This window comes from Lingula anatina, chromosome 3, assembly GCF_051362555.1.
Source record: "Lingula anatina isolate TDL-2025a chromosome 3, LinAna3.0, whole genome shotgun sequence".
In the NCBI taxonomy this organism is placed as follows: domain Eukaryota; kingdom Metazoa; phylum Brachiopoda; class Lingulata; order Lingulida; family Lingulidae; genus Lingula; species Lingula anatina.
Window position 1 is genome coordinate 33,878,895 of NC_141769.1, and position 26,462 is coordinate 33,905,356.

The 26,462-nt window shown below is 37.6% G+C and overlaps 1 protein-coding gene and 1 non-coding gene across 4 annotated transcripts; both read right to left on the bottom strand.

Moving 5' to 3' along the window:
• Window positions 1-227: 227 nt before the first annotated feature.
• On the bottom strand, window positions 228-24,506 carry LOC106175138 (fibrinogen-like protein A). Of its 3 annotated transcripts, XM_087007537.1 has the most exons (8): window positions 24,278-24,506; window positions 23,023-23,133; window positions 19,934-20,142; window positions 11,944-12,453; window positions 11,625-11,710; window positions 11,357-11,381; window positions 10,502-10,924; window positions 6,226-7,822 (listed from the first exon to the last, which is right to left on the bottom strand). In XM_087007537.1, exons 4-8 carry the CDS (start codon window positions 12,167-12,169, stop codon window positions 7,638-7,640), a joined length of 945 nt encoding a protein of 314 aa, XP_086863663.1. In that variant the 5' UTR covers window positions 12,170-12,453; window positions 19,934-20,142; window positions 23,023-23,133; window positions 24,278-24,506; the 3' UTR covers window positions 6,226-7,637. The 3 variants fall into 3 exon arrangements, 2 of the variants coding, with proteins under 2 accessions (XP_086863664.1, XP_086863663.1); XR_015333326.1 differs by lacking the exons at window positions 6,226-7,822; window positions 19,934-20,142; window positions 23,023-23,133; window positions 24,278-24,506 and adding exons at window positions 228-1,705; window positions 2,318-2,468 and having other exon boundaries at window positions 11,944-18,509; XM_087007538.1 differs by lacking the exons at window positions 6,226-7,822; window positions 19,934-20,142; window positions 23,023-23,133; window positions 24,278-24,506 and adding an exon at window positions 2,310-2,468 and having other exon boundaries at window positions 11,944-18,509.
• LOC112042277 (U6 spliceosomal RNA) lies at window positions 18,079-18,185 on the bottom strand. Its single transcript, XR_002886462.1, has one exon. It is a non-coding gene; the product is annotated as a U6 spliceosomal RNA (small nuclear RNA).
• Window positions 24,507-26,462: the final 1,956 nt, after the last annotated feature.

The following is a 26,462-nucleotide window of genomic DNA, read 5'->3' on the forward strand; positions in this document are numbered from 1 at the left end:
CCCCTCAAATGAAATGGACTCTCCCCACCTGTCACCCCTCAATTGAAATGGACTTTCCCCACCTGTCACCCCTCGAACGAAATGGACTCTCCCCACCTGTCACCCCTTGAACGAAATGGACTCTCCCAACCCGTCACACCACAAATGAAATGGACTCTCCCCACCTGTCACCCCTCGAACGAAATGGACTCTTCCCACCTGTCACCCCTTGAACGAAATGGACTCTCCCCACCTGTCACCCTTCGAACGAAATGGACTCTTCCCACCTGCCACCCCTCGAATGAAATGGACTCTTCCCACCTGTCACCCCTCAAATGAAATGGACTCTCCCCACCTGTCACCCCTATAGTAAAATGGACCCGCCTCTCTTGTAACCCCTTAAAATAAAACAGACTTGTCCCACCTCGACACGGGTTGGACAAAAACAAAAAACACTACGTGCTTTACTATAACACAATTTATTAAGATTTGAAATAAAGGATTGCAGAATCAAATATATTTTAAAAGTATCAATTGCAAACAGATTTGTATGTGCATATGCATGATAATTAACCTGAACCCAAGTTTTTATAAATTGCATGTAAAAACAGTTTAATGCATATTTTATTTTATTCAGTAGAAACGCAAATATTTTCATAGCAAGATACACACATCAGAAAATTGGATTTTTTTGCACATGAAAAGGACCATTCGAACGCAATACATACCAGCACATGCAAGCTTGGCGAAAATTCATGAAAATTAAGTAAATTAACGATACTGAATTTTGGAAACCTGGTGCACTGTTTCAAAATGTTGGTCTTTCTTACCGATTTTGGTTTCAGATTCAAACGTTGTTTCACAAGTGATGTTAGAATATCCATAGAGTATGCGTACAAGGATGAAGGCAAATTATAAAAAATGGAGGGTTTTGTTATAAAAAGAATGGGATTTATCAAAGTTTGCTGTATGATAAATTGAAAAAAATATACAGCATATCTTAATTTCTTGTTTAAATTAGCCGTCATGTTTTAGCACTGTTAATAAGATAGACCAGGGCGAAACTGAAATTAAATACTATATCTTTTTTTAATAACAATCGGTAGTTAAAACATTCACGTGAAACAATGTGCGACATAAGGCACTGCAAACAGTGAACTCAATACGTGGACAAAATTTGGGCAAAGATATCATTTGACAATTTGCAAAATTTTTATGTGTTTTCTAGATTACATATATTTTAAAAAGCTTGTATATATAACCACCACTTTTATAATCGTCTCTGGGTTGTTTGGAAATTGAAAACTCCAAAAAGAAATGTAAATTTATTCGGGTGAAATAGTTCCGTCACTCGTTAGTTTACGATTACAGCGTTATAAACACTTAAAATTAACAAATGCAATTCTACAACGTCAATTAAGAAAAAAAATATCATGTGATAGCTAATCGACTTTAAATAATGATCTTACCAGAGATTAGACCAACTATGTGGTGAAAAAAACACACCTTTATCCCCAACGTTTAATTCATCGTGTAGATAGTTTGAGTAGCCGAAAGGGTTTTAATAGAATCGGATTCGTCCGAACTCGTTGTTTGGAACAATTAAAAAGAATTATGATTGATACCTAAGGTACATAGCTTATGAATTATATCAGCAAAAAAAATTTTCAACTACGAGAACCAATATGTAATCCTAAAATCACTACAAGATCAGGCGCCAGTCACCCTGAGCTTCAGAAATAACTTGACACTAACCTCTTCACTATAGCCCATCTTCATCGTGTCAAGTTACCTCTGACGAAAATAGTTTGACCTAGTTTATATAAGCCAATCGAATCCATGTTTCAAAATTTTTCACCAAAGTTTGGTGAAAACGCTGATTGGTTGACCGTCAATCGGCAATCCTCGGCTGATTCCGCAAGCTCCATACTAACAACATAGTTATTGTCGAGTGCGGAGACATCCGAGTAGTTCCGAGTGCATAACCGTACACAAAGAAAGCATGGAGTATATCGGAATTGAAACCAGAGCAGTTTGATGCCCTGCATAATTATCTACTGAGGGATGATGTATTTTGCGTGCTGCCCACAGGTTACGGCAAGTCCCTGATATTCAGCCTTATCTTTGATTGGTCCGGATTTGAACAAAGCGCGCTTTGACTCGTTCGCGTTCATTGGCTAGATCGTTCAATGAGGCATTGAGTGCGGGCTTTAAATTTGATTGGCGGGCGGCGGAGGCAATCGAATGTGGTCAGAGGTAACTTGACACGATGAAGATAGGCTATAGTGAAGAGGTTAGTGTCAAGTTATCTCTGAAGCTCAGGGTGGCGCCAGTTCACCAGTTCATAAAACTGTTCAACTGTATGTTATAACTGTAAGCACGTTTGCGCTCGTTTGCATGAGTGTGTCCAGTTCCTTAATACGGACTGAAGGCTAGGCGTGGTTCCCTCAGTCACGTGCCTTCTGAAGTCAGCCAATTAGATTGTAGTTCTGAAATATGAATATAATACGTTAATAACGCAATCAATTGTTCTAAGGTGATAGGCCTACATGCATTCATTTAGACTGAATAAACTTCAAATGAAAAAGTATTGTCGATATTGAAAGAATTAGCATTGGCTGAGCATCAAATTTATAAAGAAATTTCAATAAAAAGATAAAATTAGAATAAAAGGAGCAAAAAAGAAATATAGAGATGTATATTTCTGAACACATGTCAATAAATGTGATATTTGTCTCCAGCACTTTAAAAAGAAATGGCCAGGAAAAAACGTAAAAGTAAAAACTACCACCTTCGTTCATGTGATTTAGCTTCAAATTAAAAAAGTAAAAGGATTTTAAAAGCAATCTAATATATATATATATATATATATATATATATATATATATATATATATATATATATATATCAGCTATTAGTGCAGACACTCAAAGTTTAACACTAGTAAATTGAACAAATATCGAAGAAATGTCTACAAAATACATGTGACAGAAACTGGACAACTAAATATGACAGTTTACATGCATCCGCATTCTTCGAGCGTCCAGCGACGGGGTGCCATCGAGTTTTTAAATATTTTGAAAAATGGTCACCATACAACATCCTCCGTACGTGCTTACGGGCTGTCTGCGAACTCAAAATTACGTAAGAAGGACTTGCGTGGGACGTGAGATTCTGCTCAAAATTTAGAAGCAAACAGCCCGTAAGAGCCCGCACGGCCGGTTGTGACCGAGGCTTAAAATAGTTGAACCTGTGTTGAACTCTTTCCCTTTCACATTTGATGATTTATAAGGCGTTACAATTTATGAAGATTTAAGTTTAATTAACTTGACTTAATTTTGTTGCATGTTTCCTTATTCTCACAACTTGGGTGCTAATTCACATGGACGGCTGTGCCGCCAACGCTTTGCTATTCAAGGAAGCAGCAAGGAGGGTGTACGACAACTGTACTGACACTGAAAGGGGTCCGTATGGTTACTTTTATCTATCGTTTTTGATGTTTTGATATCTTCTCATGCTTTCCCCAGAGCTTTTATTACCTGCATTATGTATTTTATATTTTATCGCATTAGCAGTCGCTGTAGAAGCAATTAATGCCGGCTATGTTTAATCTGTTAAACGTACATGGGTTCTGTTGTCTTATAATATCTGGTTATATTAGTTATATTTATTTATTTATCTATCTATTTATTTTAATAAATATATAGCATATAAAATTTTGTTTTATCATGATATAAATTAATTATTGGACCTCAATGTTTTATCTGCTTAGAAAAGCGCAGTTGTTCCATTCTTAAAATATTCCAACTTCAAACAGAATATGATTACTTTTGTTACACATTGAATTGATGTGTTGGTCGCGGAATTGATATTTATGTTACTGCCTTATATGTCTAAAGATGATCGATTTTACGGGAACACAAAGTTAAATGAAATTGGATGCTTTGTGCGTACAGTAATTTGTGCTTTAATGGATTTCACTTGTTTATATCCCCTTGGTAAAATAAGAGAACTCAGCAAAGACCATTAAGGTGACTGATTATATCATGTTTTAATACATTTGTTATCCTACATTAAGGAACGAACTCTCCAGCACCATTTAAGGTAAAAGATGTGATAACATTTTGTATAGATCAGTTCATTGTTTTTGAGCGACTTTAGTTTGCTTGTCACTGAATGTTTAAAAAACGAGGAAAATACACCCTACCGACAGTACATTAAGCATTAAATAAATTATTTTTTCACTCGTGATCCAAATATTATATCAGACATGTCAACCTACATGTATTATGGAATCACAATATACTTTTCGATCAGCAACAGAAAACAATGCATTGAATTGCACCAAGCACTTGGACAAAATGAAACTTTCTGACAATTTTTCCGCAAAGTTAGGAGAGAACAAGTGAGTACTGCTAAGCACACAAGCCAATCACTCCAAAAACACCAATGTCAAGGTCAAATTACCTTATAAGTGGCAATATAGGTTTTCTATTGGTTAGAAGGTACACATTTTCCCAACGGACAACGAGATATGCTTTTTACTGACGACTTGAAAAAATTTGGCACATTTTACTGTGAATAGCGGTCTTCAATATTTGTTTATCTTACTCCATTAAATAAAGTCTATAAAAATTGTAGAACCAGATATCATTTGGTCAAAGCTTTTTAATCAATGACCCCTATTTACCATTAACTGTTAAACTAAATTAACTTTCACATGGTACCGATGAACTTTGGTCACCCTATTGGTAGCAATGAACCCCTGTACCTGACAGACTAAAGCATCAGATCACAACTAGCTTCAGATTAATCCATATGATGGGATTGACACAATTATTCGCAAGTGTCTGGGTCTGAATGCTTTTGCTCATTTTGAGGGTCATGTTGCTGTGGCTGCCGCTGCTGAGTCTATAATTTAGCCTTTCCCAAGGTTTTTGACCTGGACTTGGTTACAATTTTGCTTGTGCAGGGATTCAATTAAATTAAGCGACTAAGCAACTAAAGCAATTTTTCCATATCAATCCTTTTTCTCTGTAAATTCAGAGTTGAACTAAAATGCTCCTTTCACTTGGAGCATAATTGCTTTTGGGCTGTTTTCCTTGTTGTTTGCTTGAGAGTCACCACCTGTGACACGCTGCCTCGTAAAAATGGAGCTCATCTAGCACAGTGACACGTTGAAGTAGAGAACGTTTAAACGCATATGATAAAGCTCAACTAACACATTGCCTGGAGGAAGTGGAGGACGCTGTAGTTGATCTAACACTTTGTTTAGTGGAAGGGAATATTGGAAAATTAAAATAACGTATTTCTTGGCGGTATCCTGATTTCAAAAAGACGATTTTGGTACATTCTGAAAATTTATCCGAGATTTCTGATGGATAACCCTTATGTGCCTTTAATATGTTGTGCGCTAAAATGATGTTAAACATATTTACAATGATTTCATTCAAAGTTTAATGGAAACATATATGAAAGCATCTCTCATCAGAAAAAAGTTTGCGATATAACTATAGTGTACCCTATAGGACTCTGCGATAGGACTATGCGGCACTGTAAGCCAATGGGACTGAAACGTTCATTCGGTAATGATTGATAACAAATTTATTAAAACATGATTTTCATGTCACCAATCAACTAAGGTGGTCTCAGCTAAGCTATCTCTTTATTCCCAAAGGGATCAAAACAGGCGGGCACAATTGATTGCATATTCAAAATTTGTCATTTCTTTCAATTTGTTCTACCGTAAAATCAATCATTTTTGAAAGTGCAAATAAATAATGCAAATAAAAGTTTTGCCAGTTACAAAGGTTTATCAGATGCCGTTTAATGATGATTGGGAACCACAATTATCAAAGCAACGAGTGTGGGCGACGTGGGGCCTAGGTTCCATTACATATCTTGCCTGAAGGACATAACTAATTAGTCATATGGTTTTTTCATGGGGAATGCAAAGTAGATTTTATTCCAATTAATTAAGCAATCTTTTAAACAAATTTCAGGCCTTCGGGGTCGCTGGAAGCGGTTGTTTCCTGTATTTCTGCCTGTCTCACCAAAAGGAGGCAATAAAGTATATACACCTGTACAACTTGGTTAAATCAAGTAAAAAGGGAAAATTCACCAATAGTGCGGTACCTCAAGGACGGTGCTCTACATACCGAAGATAAACGAACTTAATGGACTCTGCTTTGAGTCTATACCTCTAATGACCTCACACAGAAAATGCAAGTAGATAAAAATCACATATAAATGCAAGTAAGTAAATTTATTTACTATAACGCCTGAAACGTGACACGGTTCAATACACGCAAAAAGTTGTCCACAAAAAAAGTAATGGCCCTAATCATAGCATGTATAACCTTCTAAAATGAATATAAACTGCCAAATATTAATACGTGTATCTGAGACATTCAAAAGACCAAAATCAAAATTAAAATATCAATGGATTATTTAATAACGAGTGCAAAAAGTTTTAAAAGCTAGCATTTAAAACTTCCAATTTCTTATCTTGAAATTTTGATTTTTAATTACTATGATGGAATTTTACCTTGATACTTGATATGCATCAATGGTTTTTATTTGCATCAGTTAGCCATTTCAACTGACTCTGCCTTTCGTCTTTGTATTAACCTATTTATGGGTTGCAAATTTATCTTTGTCGAAAATGTTTTTAAATGTGTGCAATGTCAGATAACAAATACATTAAAACGTAAAACAATCAATCAAATTAAGCGGCCCTAGATCAGTTCTCTCATTTTTACAAGGGGATGACAATGATTAAATTCATTAACGCACAAATAACAGCTAAAGCATTAAATATATCTCATTTCGTTAACTCTGTATTTCCGTAAAATCAATCAGTTATGCGAAAAATTGATAAATATAAATAATATGAAAAGACGTTGTTAGACAAAAGAGCCCATGCGCGTGTAACAAATCAAACATAGCTTGCATTCAGGATAGGCCTATAGTAAACATTTATTATCATCCAGATGCCGCATATAAGGTTATTTCTGCATCTAATTATGCAATAATGCTTCTCCTACGTGGCTAGAATAAAGAAACACACACCAAATTCATACAATTAAATTACACTTTTATCGTCATAAATTAATATGTCTCATAGAATCACCATATGTGAAAGGTTAAGAGATCAACAGCAGCTACAGCTATTATAACGATGACTGTAATCCATTGAACAATACTTGTACGTGATCTATGCAACGCCAAATGTTGTGGTACTGTGCCAGTTTGCTACAGCCTGCAGCCCTAGGTTTTGCAAGCATTTCTAACAGTAAAAGCACGAAAAAATGTAGATGGTACTAGGACATTACAACTTTGCACAGCGGCCGCCTCCCTCAGCACGCTAAGGGATATATATGCGGGCGTACCTACGGACTCCGTGTGGTAATGTGCGTGTTGCGATGTCTGGATATTTACGTTTGTACCCTCCATGTCTATTATATAAGTGTATAATGTATCATGATCATTGTGGTGAACAAAAAATGTTCTTAAATTTAACATGCTCTCGGTTCACCTGTTGCGTTCTTCAATTAAATATACCCTTGTGTCCCTTGACAAATTTGTTTTTCATCATCCTTATTATAGACGAAAGTTTCTTTTTCGATTTCCGCATTATCCGTGTGAACTTTACATATCTAATTATTTCGCCGTAATTTCATCGTAGCGGCTTGCAGCAGGCACCCAAAGTTACAGTTATATCCTGTGATAGCCGTGAATTTCATTTTGCCTTTCCTTTCATCATTGTCACCTGTGTTACTGCAATCAGGATAATATCCAGTTAGGTGATTGCTAATGCACCTTCCAAACCACCAGCCCCCACCTGAAATATATATAAATGTGAAATGTGATAAAATCACTATTGCTCAATGTCTTCATCACTAAACATAATATAAACAAATAATCTAAACGCTTTTTTTTTTTTTTTTTTTTTTTTTTTTTTGACAAGAGACAATTTATCTATCAGATGACAAGTTTAAATTTTATCTTGAGGAAACCGACCTCTGGGTATTATTATCATAATAATGTTATATTTATTGACTTTTGGAGTTAGGACAATGTTGTTTTGCAGATATCAGAAAAATGAAGTCGACTTCAGCCAAATTCGTTAATTGTATTATGCTCTCAGTTTTTAATGCAGTAGTTTAATTAGACAGCTATTTCTTATGCACTTTCATGCTGTCATACACTGTATCAGTGTTATAATACCCTCTAGCCAGTGAATCACTATATTGGAATTTTATTCTTTTCTCAATTATAAATACTGCCTACCGTGTTGCTCAGCACACGTTTCCGAAATGTTAATGTAAGAGGGGGTATCCATGTTGTCAATGGTTCCAAAAGGACGTCCAAAGATTTCCTCAAGTCTAAACACGCTAGTTGTGTTGTAGGACTCAAAGGTAAGGGCGTCTACAGCATATTTCATTGTCTCATTCTGTATTCTAAACAGGTTACATAAATTAAGATCATATCTTGCTGTGTGACGTCTGAATACTACCCATCTAGATCGATTATGCCATGGTAAAACACACTATTGACAGAAAAGCTAATGGCGCGTTTTTGACCGGGAGGGATAGCAGAGAGATATTACCAGTTCAAAATAACGTCCCATGTTCGTCGTTTCATCTCCCAGGTGAGAGGAAAATATTCGTCTGTCAAAATGATGGAAGAAGTGCACACCAATCGGCCACAATCAAAATTTTTGATTATTGATGGTCGTTAATCTCAAGGACGAAATTTTATTGTACCACCAGCGTTAGCGCTGGCGGTACACATGGTTTTAGTCCCGACCGGATCGTTCCGCCGGCTCCGCCTACAAGTTACCGTTACCGCTTCTCCTCCTAGACGGTAAGGGCCCCCATACCCATCTCTTGGATTTAGGTCACCTATAATCTCAACTCGTTCCACGTAAAATTTGGGCTTTGTCCGTATTGGGGTCTAGGTGTGGCACTCATTGCAATGCACCCTTGTCCAAAAATGGCAAAATTTAATGCTAATTATCTACCCTATGGAAGGGGTTATGGGAAAAATTTCTACAGACGGCTTTCCAAAAGTCATATGTGTAGATTTCAAATATGCCCTTGGATTTGACCTTTAACCTTTACTTCAAGGTCAAACGGGCCAAAATTTTCAAAAAAATAAAATTTTTTACAAAAAAAAATTTTTTTGCCCTGTTATTCAGACACCACACAGACTTAACCAATAATATTATTGGAAAGTGTTACCCTTCAGGTCATCTTTCATCTCCGTGAATTTGGGGTCAATCGGTGCATTTTCACGGGAGTAGCGGCCATAAGATGCCGAAACTGAAAACTGTCTCTAATTCGGGGACCGTTAATGCTAGAGACCCATTCTTTTTTGCATTTTGTAGAGCATGTAAAGCCCAACACTGATGGTGGTCTCCGTTTTTTTTGTATTCCATACGGTTTTCGAGTTACGCTATCAAAAAGTACATATTGGTGGTGAAAGCAAAATGTGCAGTACGGTATAGTCAGGTGGCTCAGTCCAAATTTTTTTCTAGAATTGTGCAATAGATGATAAAAGCATGAAACTTTCCCCGATGAATAACCATTGGGTGTTCATCTATTTTGGATCAGGGGGTTGACAAACACCCAATGGTCATTCATCGTGGAAAATTTCATGCTGTTATCATCTTTTGCACAATTCTGGATAAAATTTGGACTGAGCCGCCTGATTACTTTTCACCATGAACTAAACTTTGCATATTTTGCTTCCCTTTCATATCCAAAACTGGCAGAGATAGATCCATAGTTACTATTGAACTTGGATAGGAAGTCATATACTGACAATCTAAATGTGACCTTCAAATTGACCTTTGACCTACTTTTCACCATGGACTGAACTTTGCAAATTTTGCTTCTTTTTATCTCCAAAACTGGCAGAGATAGGTCCATAGTTACTATTGAACTTTGATAGGAAGTCATATATTGGCAATCTAAATGTGACCTTGAAATTGACCTTTGACCTACTTTTCACCATGGGCTGAAGTTTGCAAATTTTGCTTCCCTTTTATCTCCAAAACTGGCAGAGATAGGTCCAATGTTACTATTAAACTTGAATAGGAAGTCATATATTGGCAATCTAAATGTGACCTTGAAATTGACCTTTGACCTACTTTTCACCATGAACTGAACTTTGCAAATGTTTTTCCATTTTATCTCTAAAACTGGCAGACAAAAAAGACAACTTTCAAATTGTTAGCGAAAGAGATGGGGACGCAATTTTCATATTTGAGTCTGCGTTGGCCAAAGAGCAAGGAAGAACGTAATTTTCGTATCCTCAGTGGGGGATCGTTGCAATCGTATATTCATTCAATGGCTTTTGTTTGCGAAAGATCGTCAACTAGTGAGACAACCCCTCCCCCTTCTTTTTCCTTCCCATACGAATGCTCTTACTCCAGCTGGTGGTACAATACCAGGAGGCGGTATCACCTCTCTGATCCTCAAGTTTATTATCCTTTTATAAAATAAGTATTGCCTACCGTGACGCTCAGCACACGTTGTATCAGTGTTGTCAGTGGTTCCAAAAGGAAGTCCAAGGATTTCATCAAGTCCAGCAGTGCTCGTTGTGTTGTAGGACTCGAGAGTAATGGCGTCAACAGCATACTTCATTGTTTCGTTCTTAATTCTAAACAGGTTCCATTTGACGTAGTAATAATTGCCGTTGCAGGACAACATATCAACCAGCATGGAGTAATTTCCTTGATTGGTTAACGCATGAAGGGCCTCATTGCCCATCCAGAACTGTAGGCGGGGATCCCCAAAACCGAGCTTATAGTCAGTCCAGTTTCTGTTAAAGTTCATTGTATTGTCATATCTTCTCATCACAACAAGCCATCCGTTGTCACAATAAACTTCCTTTGTTCCAAAACCTGTTATTTTAATTGGCAACATTCCTGCACCATCTATTAAAACATAAACAGAAAAATTCATTGTCATACCATGTGTGTGAGTGCGTGTGTGCGCACGCGTAAGTCTTTAGACAGTCGAGTGCGCTGCCTAAAAACTTTGCAGACGATGAACACAATGCAACAGTCAGAGAGGATGATTTGAAACGTTTGGGGCAGGTAATTGTCATATTACACACAGACTCTCAGGACTCTTATTTGTTAAAATTCATCTACAACAGCATAATCTGTACTGTTGCGAGTTCTTTATTATCCATCATTTAATATCTCTTGACAAAATAAACCAACAGCCCAGCCCCTTAGACCATGAAGATGGAAATGCACAGACAAAGACAATATAGACAAAGAAAACAAATTAAAAATAAAAAAGCTTACGGCAATTTGTTACATAGTTACCTACACACAAAAAATAAAATGCTACAAACTTACCCAGATCATTGCAATCCATTTCTTCCTAAAATATGATAGAAACAGTTCAAGAATGTAAAGAGGTTACATATCCGATCTGATAAAAATATATTTAATTTATCTAACCTTTCTACCTATCCTATTTATTTATACTTTTATCTATATTGTCTAAAAACGATTTTTTTTTTTTTTTTTTTTTGAGGGAAGAATATAACGGTTTGTCTTACATGTTGTGCTGCTGCATCAAAGATTTAAAAAAATAAACGTGGTTTAAATGTAAACTACATACCTTGGCGTCCTGATAATAGATCCCGCCGTCATGACGTACTAGTATGTCACTGTTGAGAGCCTTGAGGGAATTTAGTTCACAATTTTCTGAAAAAAACGAGACTGAATTTTGAATGACATTCAATTGGAACAATCACGTTTGATTAGGTAAATCGTCATTATTGCCCAGTTAAATTATATGCAATTTTTCAGAACGGCTTATCCTGGAAATATCTTCACAAAATGTCTCTCTCAATTGGGCGAGTTTCCTATCACTGTAAGAAAAATATTACTCAAATTTTACAAAACAACAGAAATAATATACTATTTATGGCTCTCACCTCTGTTCCTAGTTTTATAGTAGTTCCAGGAACGGCATCCTTTTGTTTGAGAACATTGCAATGTACAGCTTACAGCGCTCGCGGCTGTCACCTTCTTAAAAGCAGACAACGGTAAAATGGCGTCTTTGGTTCCTATACCACGTGTGTATTTCACCTTCTGTTGTCTTGTGAACATTGCAAGAAATGTCGTAAACAAAAACAGTTTAAATGGTATTTCTAGCTCCATGATAACTGTCGTAAAGATTTATATCGTGAAAGAGTCAGTTTATGCAAACAATACCGAAATTTTGTTAGAAAATAGCTTCCCAATGTCATTAACAACAGACTTTTTAAATGACATTGCAAACCGTGCACATATAAATTCGCACAAAGGTTACCGCCACTGCTAAGCTCAAAAACAGTAGCTTTGCGTAGTAAAAACTCTGCATGCTTCCCAGTAATGAATATGTTTTTCATCTGATTAATGGTGACGCAAAAATATGGAAATGTCCTGTTATTGATCACTCTGATCTGAAAACAATAATATTTGATAGGACGAGTTTGTAGGCATATAATGTTATTTATATGCTGGGTAGTAAAATTTAGAATTACTTTTATCTTTTTTCATTTCATCGATTTATAATAATCTTAGACCTAAAAAGATGGAATTCACAGAAATGGTGAAGTTAATATTTTATCTGGCATCTTTTGAGGGCCCACATCGGCCGCTCTTCATTGACTTCGACAGAACTAGAGAATTCTCTTCAGCTGGTTCCAGGCCAGGAGGTTTGTTGTTTATCTTTAGTGTATAATGGGGGATACTATATACCCAAAGCATTGTGATGGGCCGTTTATTCTGTGATGCCACGATAGAAAATATTTTTGAACATGATGTAACCAATCACGTTAAGTGGTCTCAGGTGGGTTCTCGTACTTTTCCAACAGGATCATAACAAATGAAATTCAATTAAGGACAAATAATTGCACATAACATGGAAAATGCCTCATACTACATCACAATGTATTCCTGTAAAATCAATCACTTTTGAAAGTACAATGAAATAATGCAAACGATAGTTACGAGAGAAACAAAAGTTTGGCGACTGATATTAACTTCTAGCACTGGCTTCTTCTGATCACTACAATTCCTTTTATTTTTGTAATGTTCATTTTCATCTGTATGGTTTTCTTTTTTTATTGACTGATGTTACAAACTATCGTACCTGTAAGTCTGAATTTGTTCTATCATATGAATATCTCAGATTTTCAATGATTTCCCCTACATTCACAACTTCCATATCTTCGACTTCTCTGAATATTTTTTTCAGTATACAAATCGGACATGGTGGTAGCACACAATCCTGCCGTACCCCTTCATTTTGACTTTAGTTGTTAATCCATTCTCTGTTCTTTGGGCTACGGCCAGTTCCCAATGAAGTTTAGCTATCATTTCTATAGGTCCCAATGCCAGATAAACATTCTATCATCTTCGAATGCTCGACTCGATCAAACGCTTTAGTGTAGTCAATTAAACGTACCCAAATGTCTTTTTGTGCTTCAGATACTCTTTCACAGATGGTTCGTAGATTGAATACACTTTCACTTGTTCCTGGTCAAAAACCACCCAGTAAATGACTCACCTCTAAGTCAGTTCTGTCTACCATTCTCTGCTGTATTAGGCCACACTTTTTTATTTTTATGGATGACATCCTCTGGGGACCCCAAAATCGGTGCGAGCGGGCGAAAAAAAAAAAAAAAAACAGTCCAAAAAAAAAAAAAAAAACTGCTTAAGAAAAGTTATGTTTTCAGTACACAGCTGGAAACACTAATTTACCACAGAAACACGTATCAAACTAACAACATGTCTTTATCCATGCTCTCAAAATATTAAAGCATTGTGAATAGGGCCTACTTCGTAGAAAGGTAAAAAGTCATGAATATATATATGCTGCATATTACCAAATCTATTTAAGGTTATTTCATGCATTCTGTTGGTATAGCAATCAATAAAACAAATATCAAATAAACAGCGTGTCTTTATTTGTACTCTCAGAAAATTTAAGCATTGTGAACACTTCACAGAATTGTTAAAAAATGAAGCAAAGATAGGCCTATATGCTTCCTACTACCAAATCTAAAAAAGGTAATTTCGGTCGATGCCATTTTGTCTACTTCGACTCACACGTAGCAGCCAACTATTGGGTGGCCTGTCCGACCTTCAGTCCACCAAATACCAAGACGCTCTTGTCGACCCTTTTTTCGCTACAAAAAAACCCTGGTAAGCCTATGTGCTGCTTTGGACAGAATGTCACTGAAATTTTCCGGGCGATGATTGCTGGCCGCGGCCAGCCTTTCGTATAATTGTAAAAAGGTGATATCTCCATGTCCAATATCAATGGCAAACCAATCCAAAACGACGGCCCCGTTCTCTTTATGACTTTAATTGTCGTGTATTTTGAAAGTAATGCTAGAGATGAATTTGACGGCAAAGCGGCCATATTTCCACGTGGTGATAATACGCATGCGCAGAAAGCTCATTTTCCGCACTCGGAACTACTCGGATGTCTCCTCAGTCGACATGACAGCATGGAGCTTGCGGAATTAGCCGAGGATTGCCGATTGCATTTTCCGGCAAATTCATTAACGACGTTTGCGACAACCGACTTCCTTGGGGGGGGGGGGGGATTTTTTTTTTTTATTTTTTTTTTTGGAGAACGGACGAAAATCGGTGCGCGCGCAGGATGTCATCCATAAAATTAAAAAAGTGTGGCCTTACTTTCAATAATAATGACTATGTAATATCACCCATTCGACTCATTTTTCTAAATTCAGTATAATGTCTGGGTTAAGGTTTCTTGGTAAAGGTTACAAACAAAGAGTGTTTCGATTCAGTTGAGACCTATGGGTCAACTTTTTTACAGCTATCAATCCATAAATTGGTATTACAAGTGGCTCACCAATGCACTCGTAATGTGTTACGTACAGCTCAGTGACACCTACTGCATCTATAACTTAAGTGATCATAATACTACTCTGTTCAATTTTTTCGTTGCTGTTATTCATGTAATCTATTGCACTTCGTGTAATTTAGTAAATTTTTCCAGTTTCCAGCAATTATCTTCGTAGTATTTCTAATTACGCCAATTTTCGTTCCTTCATTTTTGAGAAGTCCAGATGTGCCAAAGCTACAGTTATTAACTTAAATTATATAAAAGATATAGAATAAATACAACTGGTGTTTAGCTACTGATAGTGGAGGATTATTACCGACTTCACCACAGACCGGAAAAGAAATGGATGGCTGAATGGAGTCTAAACTAATATAAAATATGCAGACCCATCATAAAAAGAAGATGCCACACTCGGAGACATCTCATAGACATTTTACAGAAACACAATAAAGTTCATGAAATGTACACGAAAATCTTTTTGCGTTTAGGCTAAGGAATACTCCCTAGTACTCAGTCAGCTACTAGTAGTAGAAGTAATATTCAGACATGCACAGTAGAATCTGCCTACAAAATGCAATTTTAGCCGGTAAATTGTATACGAAATTAGAAAGAAAACCCCAGCCTGAAACGACAAGGTGTACGGACCACTCTCAACTCGATACTCTCTAGAAAACGACTAGGACAACACAGCCCAAAGTCAATTATTCTCGATGTTAAAGGATAAATTTAGCTCTACTCGGAAATTACGGAGCAAAGGGAATAGGGCTGCAGTATTAAGTTAAAATTTTCAACGAAAAAAATCATTACTGATGAGCTTTCTTACTGTAGTTCTGCAAACAAGGGGAACACTGAGGGAAGGAAATTCTCGGATAAAGGGAAAAATGATAAAACCCCATGTTGGACACCTACGTAGATTGGTTAGATGTTATGCAGAGACTACCACATTTTTGTCCTTTCAAATTTTAACTGCGTGATATGAAAACAACTTCATTCACATACTGTAGCTAGCACCTGGTTGTTCATGCATGTTACCAATCTCTATTGTTTGTGGGAAATTGAGGCTCGGTTTGCGCTTTGGTCTCCGTCTTCTTCCGTAGTTTCCCAGGGACTCATGCGTTGTGTTAGTGGGAGACAATATTGCCTAATTCATACCCTCGGGGTGGTCCTACCTGGACAATGACACCTCTGGGCTAATTGGGAAAGATACCTGGTGTCCTCGAGGTTGGGATAGACGTCTGTCTCGCTGCTGTTATCTCGTGTATCTGCCGGCCTCTTGTTAAGCTGGAGGTGTAGTTTCTAATTGTCTCTTCCACGTCTCTTATCTTTTTCTCGCTGGCAGCGTCATTAATATGGAGCTCCATTCTTTTTTACCAAGGCCTACATGCTTTTCCTCATTATGAGGGTCGTTGCTTTGGTTGGCACTGTCATCTGTATTTTTTTCCTTTTGTTGAGTCTGAGATAGTTAGCGATAGTTTAGCTAGCCTTCTCCATGTCTGTTATCCTGTTGGTTACAGTTTTGTTTATACAGTGCAACGACCTGTATCTTTGTGGATTTGTCTTTAAATGAGGTTGAGAGACTAAAAAAACTTTAGCATTCGACGTGCAAAGCTTGCACGTCCACTGTACGCAATTTTCCTTAATTATTCCCTTTATTTCCGAGTAGAGCTAAATTTCTCCTTTAACCTCGAGAATAATTGACTTTGGGCTGTGTTTTCCTTGTCGTTTTCTTGAGAGTATCGAGTTGAGAGTGGTCTGTGCATCTTGTCGTTTCAGGCTGGGGTTTTCTTTCTTATTTCGTATACAATTTACATGCTAAAATTGTGTTTTGTAGGCAGATTCCACTGTGCATGTCTGAATATTACTTCTGCTACTAGTAGCTGAGTACTAGGGAGTGTTCCTTATCCTCTCGCAAAAAGACTTTCGTGTACATTTCATGAACTTTGTGTTGCTGTAAAATTTCTAGATGTCTCCTAGTGTAGCGTCTTTTCTATAATGGGTCTGAATACTTCATTTTAGTTTGGACTCCATTCAGCCATCCATTTCTTTTCCAGCCTGAAGTCGGTAGTAATCCTCGTCATCAGTAGCTACATACCAGTAGTATTTATTCTATACTTTTTAGATAATTTAAGTTAATAACTGTACAAGGAGGTACTTCCTTGTGCAAATAGCTACATGTAGTACATGTACGCAAATTTAAGTACAGCCTTAAATAGTGTGTCCCCTTATTTTATAGTGGAAAGACGGTGCTTGATTCTTGGCAGTATCCGCTCCAGTCATATTATTTTGACGTGTTTCACTGATCACTTGGTTCTCCAGCACGTTTTCCAGAATTTTTTTCTTTTCTCTTTACCCATGTTTCTTCCTTTTACACACCTTCAATTTGCTTCTGTACTCTCTCTGTGTGAAAGCAAAATAGGTGGAAGTACACGAGGCTTTCACCCCTCAGCGGTTACATAAATGTTAAACTCCAACCAAAATATCAACAGTATATCTAATATTAATAATTATACGATATTCTACCAATATCTGTAGAATGACATACCAAATAGAAAATTAAGCTTGACCATGTGAAAGTTCTGTTTCTTTTTGAACCCTTCTTTGATTATCTTTATACTCTATTGTGGTAAACTTAAGTACTTTCTTTTCACAAAAATCAAAGGTGCCCATTCACTTATACGGCCCAATATCTCAAATAAGCCCTGCTTCAATATTTTTTTTTCATTCTCACTTGGCTAAGAGAGACTAGTGCTTTTTCTAACATAATGTGGTTAAGACTTTTCTTTGTCCTTCAGTTTTGTGTTTCAAACCAAAACAAAATATTTAAAAAAAAACGTTATCAAACACATTTTACAATCAATATTATTTTTTAAAAATTAATAATATAACTTTCTGAATTCCATAAATGACAAATAAACAGCTCCATCCCCCCCAAGAATATGTGATTTAAGTGCACTTTTCCCTTCTTAAACGTACAAAGATATGAGGTTCTGACGAAATGTATTTTTCTAAGGAAAAAAGACGAAATACATAATCAAACGCTTTTGTACAATCAATAAAGCATAATAATCAATCAAACGCTTTTGTGAAATCCATAAAACAAACAAATATTTCCTTTTCTAAAAGAAACTATGACTTAAATGTAGTTTTTCGTCCTTAAAAGTGCTAATTTTGGGATTTTTGACACAACGCATTTTCTCAGTGGGAAAAAAATATGGAACGCTTCACGAATTTGCGTGTCATCCTTGCGCAGGGGCCATGCTAATCTTCTCTGTATCGTTCCAATTTTAGTATATGTCCCACCGAAGTGAGGACATTTACCTACCCTCCCCCCCACCTTTATATAGTATGCAAATTAACAAAGGCAATATAGGTGAGTAGTGTTCACAGACCCACGTTTTGATCAATTATTTCACCAATCCAGCTTAAATGCTGTACAACTTCACAAGCAGGTCTATTTCTTCAACATTATTTAATTTTTTTAATGAATTTGTTGAAATAAATTATTATTTTAATTATTTATTTATTTAATTTATATTTCTATTTCATATTTCCCATGGCCATTTTCTTGCTTAAGTCTAGAAATAGTACAGAGCATTGACCTTGTGCATGCGTGCTGCCACCTGGTGGGGGTCACGTGACAATAACAACCCTTAACCGACAACAAAGAACACCCTTAAAGACAACACAAACTCTTAATTCACGTACAAGATGCATTGCAGTAATAAGGCAAGTAAACTCAAACCATCTAAATATTGGAGATTTAGCTGGCTTATCATACAACTTCATCCAAAGGGATAGAAAGAGAAGCAATAACCTTTAAAAAACCAGAGCAGATATGTAGGTCAGTCGGTTTTCCCATATTTTGCCATCCATACTACAAAGTAAAGGCCTCACAAGTCTCCCCAAAACTTTTTGGTTCTGCGTCTCCAAAAGGATCTCCCCAAAAGATGCTTTTCTCTTTAAAGAGTGGACCAGTGCAATACTTGGTCAAATTTGTACATTGTAGCTTACTTTAAAACAAAGAGATACAATGTTGCACTGTCTTAATGCAGTGCCATTTAATCAGTTATATTGTATCTTATTTTGAAACAAAATGATACAATGTAATACTGGCTCAACGGTAAAGTTAACTCTGGGCCATATGAAACCATTTCGATGTCTATCCAAATAAAGACAAAAACAATGAAGGAAAACTTCCCACAAAGACACGCAACGACGCTCACTGATACTCTAAAATGAACTTGATGAACTTGTCATGTGCTTTGTACAAAAATGTTGCAATACCTGTACAATATAATGTAGAGTTGCATTTTGCAACCGCATCGCATTTTGTAAAGAAAGGAAGATGTGAATACACATTAACAAGTTTAATTTTCAGCTATAACAAGTTTAATTTTCTGCTTTTTAGGTCACTGAAACGGGTTTGTAAAACTGAAAAGTTCTATAGAGCAATAGAAGAGGGGTAGAGTGTTTACCAGTTATTGTTACAGGGGGAGATAGACGCCGTACGCCTAGTCAAGTGAGGTTGATTGAGGAACTTGAAATTTGGGGATTTATAAACCAATCATCAGGGCAGTACAACTAACAAGGGCCCTTCAAAACTTGAATGTCATTAGCTGCCCCCTGAGAGTGGATGATATTCTATTTCTACTGTAATTTCCTTTAACTCTCCCCAAACCTTTATGATAAGTAAATTTTAAATGTAGAGAGATATAAGGGAAATTACACGTGAAAAAATAGATTATCTACTGAAGAGACCACTCCACCCTCCAACTTCATTAGCATTATAATTCAAGAGGGCCCATGCACTTTCCTGACAAGTTATTTTATTTTACTTTTTCCATACCTAATTCATTATAAGGTGTCAAGGTAACCCCACCCCATTTCTCATGCATTACTATATAGTACCAGTACTTGAAAAGAAAAGAAGACTGGTCAAAAATGCGTCGCGGTTGCAAAATGCGTTTCAAGGTTTTTCTTTGGTTTGGTTAGCAAAATGCGCCTATACCAGTATTGCCACGCTATGCAACTAGTTGTATGATTGGAAAATGCGACCTTACCTACAGCTTTCCTCTTAATAAACTTCCTAAGGTTCAAAGACTTGCAAAAGGATACGCGTGTTACGGCTCCACGGTGATCCTCAGATCAAATTCGGTCCTCGGCTCTTATTTGTTTCTGAGAAGCTCTGTTCTGGTCTGACACGTGAAAGTTCAACATCTCTATCCGTGCGTCCCATCATGTATTACCCTGTACATGTGATCCATTAAATCTACAAGAAGAAGTTAATACTGGTGAAATTATGACAGTATACGAACTATGCAGATCTATACTAAAACAAACCCAAGAATAAAAACTATGCGATGTGCTAATAAAGTTTACTTCTACATGTAACAACATAGTAAAACCCTTGCACTCTCTATAAAATACTTAATAGAGTACATATTAAGTTTTTTTTTAAATTCACGATTCACTTTTCGCCCCCCCCCCCCCCTCAGTCCCGACAGTCGTCAACAATGGTTAGAAAAATACAGTCACCTAAACAATTTACACCAAAATAACAATTTTGATTATACAAATATCACACTACAAATTCTGTGTGTGTGTGTGTGTGCGTGTGTGCGTGTGTGTGTGTGTGTGAGGGAGAGAGAGAGAGAGAGAAGTGACTCATGCATATTACATGCTGTCCGACATCACCGCTAAATTCTTGCACACTTAAACATGGAGCATGAACAAGGATCTACCCTTCTCACCAAGGCGCCAGATTGAAATTGACAGCAATCTAAAGACTGCTTACTACCTGTACATTTTCTCTTAATCCAAATCAAAACCTGCTTTCTTTTTGGTCTACTGAGCATGCATCTCCACTCCGCTGTCGTCTGAGAACTTCAGTGTGGAATTAATGTTTTACTGAAATCAGATTAATGGGCGGGATAAATTTAAAAAAACCAACCCCTGCTTTAGACAGATGATTTTTGTAACTTTCATCACCAACCCTCCGGTTTTCCTTGGAAACATGATAGTCCGGATAGTTTTTACGGTCCAACACAACTAGTGCCCCATGCCATTTGGTAATATAAACAAATGCTGTACTTATCTTGACAATGATTGATGCAATGACAACTGAAAAGCTAAAAGTCAAGTGCATGTATCAAAGAAGGTTATCTTTTAGCAAAAGCTGAAAATATTTTTCATACCGTTAGCTTGCGGCCCGGACGAAGGCCTTAATCGGACTGACGTGAGTTGTCAGCACCTATGATCCAACTACACAGCTAATGAACACTTTTGCTCATAACCGAAAAAGAAATTTGAAGATATTATTAACTTCAGAAAGTGAAAAAAATATCTCAAAGATTACTGACTTTATGACTGGATTATACACGTGTTTTAGGGTGTTAACGCTCAGAAAAATGTAAGAAACGGTATTCATAAAGGGGTAAATGCACACAAACCAATAACAGAAGAATATAAACTGAATGAAAAGAGAATAGTAATTATAACTTGCATCATTTTTTCATTCTTGATTTGTTGGACCTTATAGCTGACAAAGCATTTGTTTAAGTTAAAGTAAATAACAGATAACGGAAGCAAAGAAATTAAGTATGGGTCAACAAAGAGGGGGTATGAGAAGGGGTCCCTTAAAGGCGATATCTACCATAGAAACACAGACCCGCAGTTCCCTATATTATATCTGCTACAAGTATAGAGAACGAAAAGAAGGGAGAAGAAAAATCAATAAATTGATAAAACTCGGCGTTCAAGGTAATTTACTTCGAATTATAAGAAATCTTTACCGCAGTGTTAAATCTTGTACGGAATGAACTGATACATTTATTATTTACGAATATGTCAGATAATTCTATACTGTCCTTGATAGAGCAAAGATTGAAAGATAATTTAAGACAAACATTAACTGGGGAAATATCCACAGGGAGTAAGGGGCTGTTGTACTGGAACTTTCCTTTGATTTAAGACAAAAATTGTATGAAACAGGTGTCTTGTAAGCCCGAAGAGCTGGGTGCACTGGGTACATGATGATGATGATGATGATAAATAGCAGATGAAGGGTATTTTGCACTAGGTTTCCATGTTCAGAGTACATGAAAGAAAATGATAGATATAAAACCGCTAGTGTTCCTAGTGAAGGTAGAAGGTGTAACCTCAGTAAGATGAACGAAGGTTTAATGACATCTAACGCAATTTGAAATCACCGAAAAGGTAGAGTAACCGAGAAGAGAAAGAAGATAATGACGGCATTATGTAGCTACTACACAGGTACATATTAGGATTTAATAGATATTATAGTAGAGATGCATGAGAATGCATCTTACTTTGATGTATCAAGGAGAATAAGAGAAAATATGTGGGTCAAGAAAACGTTTTTGGAATGAGGAGTTGCAGAGTTTAAATTGTACAGACATGGAAAACCCTGTCCGATGTATCAGAAATAAAAAGGAGAGGCGGTGTTTTTTAAACCGTTTCCTAAAACACAGCATGCGTTTGGCAAAAAATTTAGATTTATTGAAAGAAAACAGACTAGAGACGAGTATTAACTCTGTGTCAAAATACTAAATTATGTTATATTGATACATGCAGGTCAAGTAGTACACATCCAATGCAGATGAATTATATAACGATGGAGTGTGTAATAAATCAAGCTGTTAGGAAACTCACGGCGCAAAAAGAATGCCAAAGTAATAAATAATAAGAATATTACCTATACAAGAGAAGCAAGCAAACCTGATATAAATGTTACACGTAACCATAGCGCCGCTGGAGCGGATCCAGGATTATTTGAATGGGGTAGGGGGGTGGGGGGTGGACACAGATGCAGTGCCGACGCCCCCCCCCCCCTTTTGGCGTGGGGTTCGGGGCCCGCTCAAGGGCCCCAAAAATTGGTATTTCAGAGGGCGAACGGTGCCATTTGGTACGGCTTAGAACTATGATTCAAGTAGCCAAAATTATAATTTCAAGAAGGGACCATTAGTGTAATTTTTTTCAGAAATCGAAGCGGGGGAGGGGGTCAGTACGTCAGTACGCGTCCTGACCCCCCCCCCCCCCAAAAAAAAAAAAAAAAAAAAAAAAAAAAATCCGACACTGGTGTCAGATGGCTCAAAACGACGAGGCAAATGACAAATAGATCTTCACTTACCTTTTCGGGAGAGTCACTTCGCACTTCGTCCTCAGAGAAGATGCGTAATCCCGGTGATAACTGTCCTATAATGTGATTTTCACACCGTTATTTGCGCACGCGATCAAATACCTGAAATATAAATGTTCATATGTCTATGAAATCCTTCACAAACGGATATAAAAAAATACCCTTAGGCGACGTACACGTGTTTCAGGTCTTTCACGAATGGCTGGTCTCCGCGGCGATTGTATTTAGGCGTTGCCGGAGATATCGACAAATCATTCAGTTTAGAATAACTAGAGTACTGCTCACACATTCGGGTGTGGACTCAGTGCAGGGTGGGTGGGGTAGCACCTAAGGTTCGTTGCCAGCCCGCTATTTAGAATCACAGGGGCGTGGATGGCGTGCTTCCTCTGAAATGTCATCGTCGGGGTGTCAGCGCAAAATCACAGAGGTGTTGTCGGCACGTGCCCTTGAGAGGGCGTTGTCGGCGTACGCGTGTAGTGGAATGTTGGGGGCGTCGCTTGGAATAACTCTGAAAAGTGTGCAACGCCGTCTTCACTGGGAGGACCCCTCGGAATGTGCACCGATTTACAAAGAAAGTGTGCTTGCATACGGATATGTATAACTAGTGAAGACTTGTAAAATACTGGCCAGCAATGCCACAGTACACTGTACTCCCAAGTGTAGACTTCTTCAATATTACCACACTATCATCTCCACTCCGTCACAATAGGCCTACCTCGAAAATCTGCGAGGGCGCACGAGAAAAAGTTTTGTTGGATTTATAAACAATTGCATCGAAAATGTCAATTAAAAACCCATTCCTCTCTCTCTCTCTCTCTCTCTCTCTCTCTCTCTCCATTGACGGTTTTGACTATAAACCTCGATTTTAGTCGTGCAGGCCTTCAGAACTGAATCTGTCGGCTATCTACTTACGTCAGGCTGTTACGTGAGTAGGCCCTACTTCCCTTTGATGCGAAGTGAACCCGAGTGGCTAAAGTTACTTATCCTTGTGGTAGCTACAGTCTAAGTGGCAGTGACACTTAACGGCGTTCGTTACACCCTGATCAGGAGTGTAGACACAGACGCGTAGCCAGCGGGGTTCGGGGGGTTCGAAAGAACCGCTCCTTTTGCTGGGAAAAGGTCCACTCTGGGTAAAATTTGATCTAGGTACATGAAGGTTATATGGAAAAGGGTCCACTTTTTCAGAAAAAGAACCCCCCCCCCTTTTGAAATTGCTGGCTACGGGCCTGAGACAACTTGGGCCTACCTTATTATAGTCCACTTGTAGGGTCCATGTATCTGTCCACTCTTGAAATCACTTTCTTGCTCCAATAACTACTCTAGCACTGGTACTGAATATCAGCTACGAAGTGTTACAATCAAGTAGATATATAGAATGACAGGGGAATAATCGCATTTTGAGGACTTGAACGCACAGGCATGTGCTGCCAGGTATCTCGTCGTGGAGAGCTTCTATTCGCATCACGCGCGCTTACCCAGACACCTGGACGGCGCTTCTCCAAGACAACCCACAACCACAACAGATTGTTAAAAATATGATAACATAACATAAGAATAGAAAGTTGGAGCGCATTAACTTGTTTATTTATACCGTATGACAATATTATCAACCCTGTAACATTATCTTCTTGTTTTTTGGTAAATGTTATTAAAGTTCACAAGCTTCCATTAGTGGCATTCTTTGAATGACCCTTGGTCACCTACAGATTACACTTGATGACAGTTCTCAGCCATTGTTAAAGTAAACAGGTGTTCCTCATACTTTTTAATGTACATGTATATACAAGCCTAGCACTTCACAATAAACTTTCGTAGAAGTCAGACGCATTGTTGTTGTCTCTCTCCTGAATAGAGTCCAGCACGTTGGACTCTGTAAAGAGCCATCTTATTACATGGTGTCAGAAGTGGTTGCCAGACATAGGCAACAGTGACGATCCGTGGCAGTTTTAACATTGTGTTAACTGTTAGCATGGAACTCACTGGTATCCCAACACCTTCCATGGACTGGAGTGCGTCTAATCTTCCTGAACAGTGGAAAAAATTTCACAGTCTCGTGGAACTCATTTTTAATGGGCCACTAAAGGAAAAGGAAGAAAAAGTGAAGGTGACTTATCTCTTGTTATGGATAGGAGACAAGGGGAGAGAAATAAAGTCAACTTGGACAAATCTGGACGAACCAGACAAGCTGCAGTCATATTATGACCGTTTTAAAGCCCATGTGCAGCCGAAACTGAATCCCATCTTCGCGCGGTTCAAGTTTAACAATGAAACTCAAGGTGCATCTACCGTTGAACAATTTATTACTCGTTTGCGGACACTTGCTGTTGACTGTGCATACACAAATGCAGAAGAGATGATCCGAGACAGGATCGTATTTGGTACCTCATCAGAGAAAGTGAGGGAAAAACTCATAAATGAAGGTGACAAGCTGACACTCGACAAAGCCGTGCAGATAGCCCAGTCGTACGAGTATTCAATGGAACAACTCAAGACAATGGGGAAAGAGGTCAGCAGCATTAAGAAACAACCTCCACGTACAGGCAACTGGAGACATGTGAACAGACAGAAGAAACAGCAAAAGCAGGACAGACATGAGTGTGACAATTGTGGCTACGAGCATGCCAAGACTGATAGATGTCCGGCTAAGGGTAAACAGTGTAATAACTGTAAGAAATTCAATCACTTTGCTAAAAAATGTCGCAAAAGTATTGCTAAAAAACATGTTAATGAGTTGCAAGCTTTGCCAGTTCAGCCCGATTCTGATTCTGATTCAGATTCACAATTTATTGTAGATAGTATTGACACGTCAGAGGGTTTAGATCAAGCATTTTGCCGTGTAGAAATTGGTCCAGCAAAGATCAATGTTAAGTTTAAGATTGACACAGGTTCTCAAGTGAACATTTTACCCAAGCATGTGTTTGACTCAATAGGTCATGTAGACGACCTGAAACCTCCTAGTCAGAAGCTTACTGCTTATAATGGTCACTCACTAAAAAACTTAGGGTCTGCAAATTTCACTTGTCAGTATAAGACAGGGGCGGATTTAGGCCGTCTTCTGGGTCTTCCGGAAGACGGTCAGATTTTCAAGTTTACATCGATGAGTATATAATTTTTTCTGTCGGAAGACGGTCAAAAATGAAGGATGAATCAACAAAGATAATTTGGAAGACTGTCAGAAAAAATCTTAAAGAAAAAGTCCATTGGCCTTCTGTTTCACGTCGTTGATACAGAATCTTCACCGATACTTGGTTTGAAAGCATGTATGGACTTGTGCCTGATTAAGTTAGTGTATGCTTGCGATGTAGATGCTGATGTGAAGCGAGAGCTGGTTGGAAAAAGAGATTCTAGTAAACCCAGCCAAAATCTGAACAAATCCGAGTTTGGTAAAGACCAAATATTGCATGAATACAAAGACGTATTCGAGGGTATAG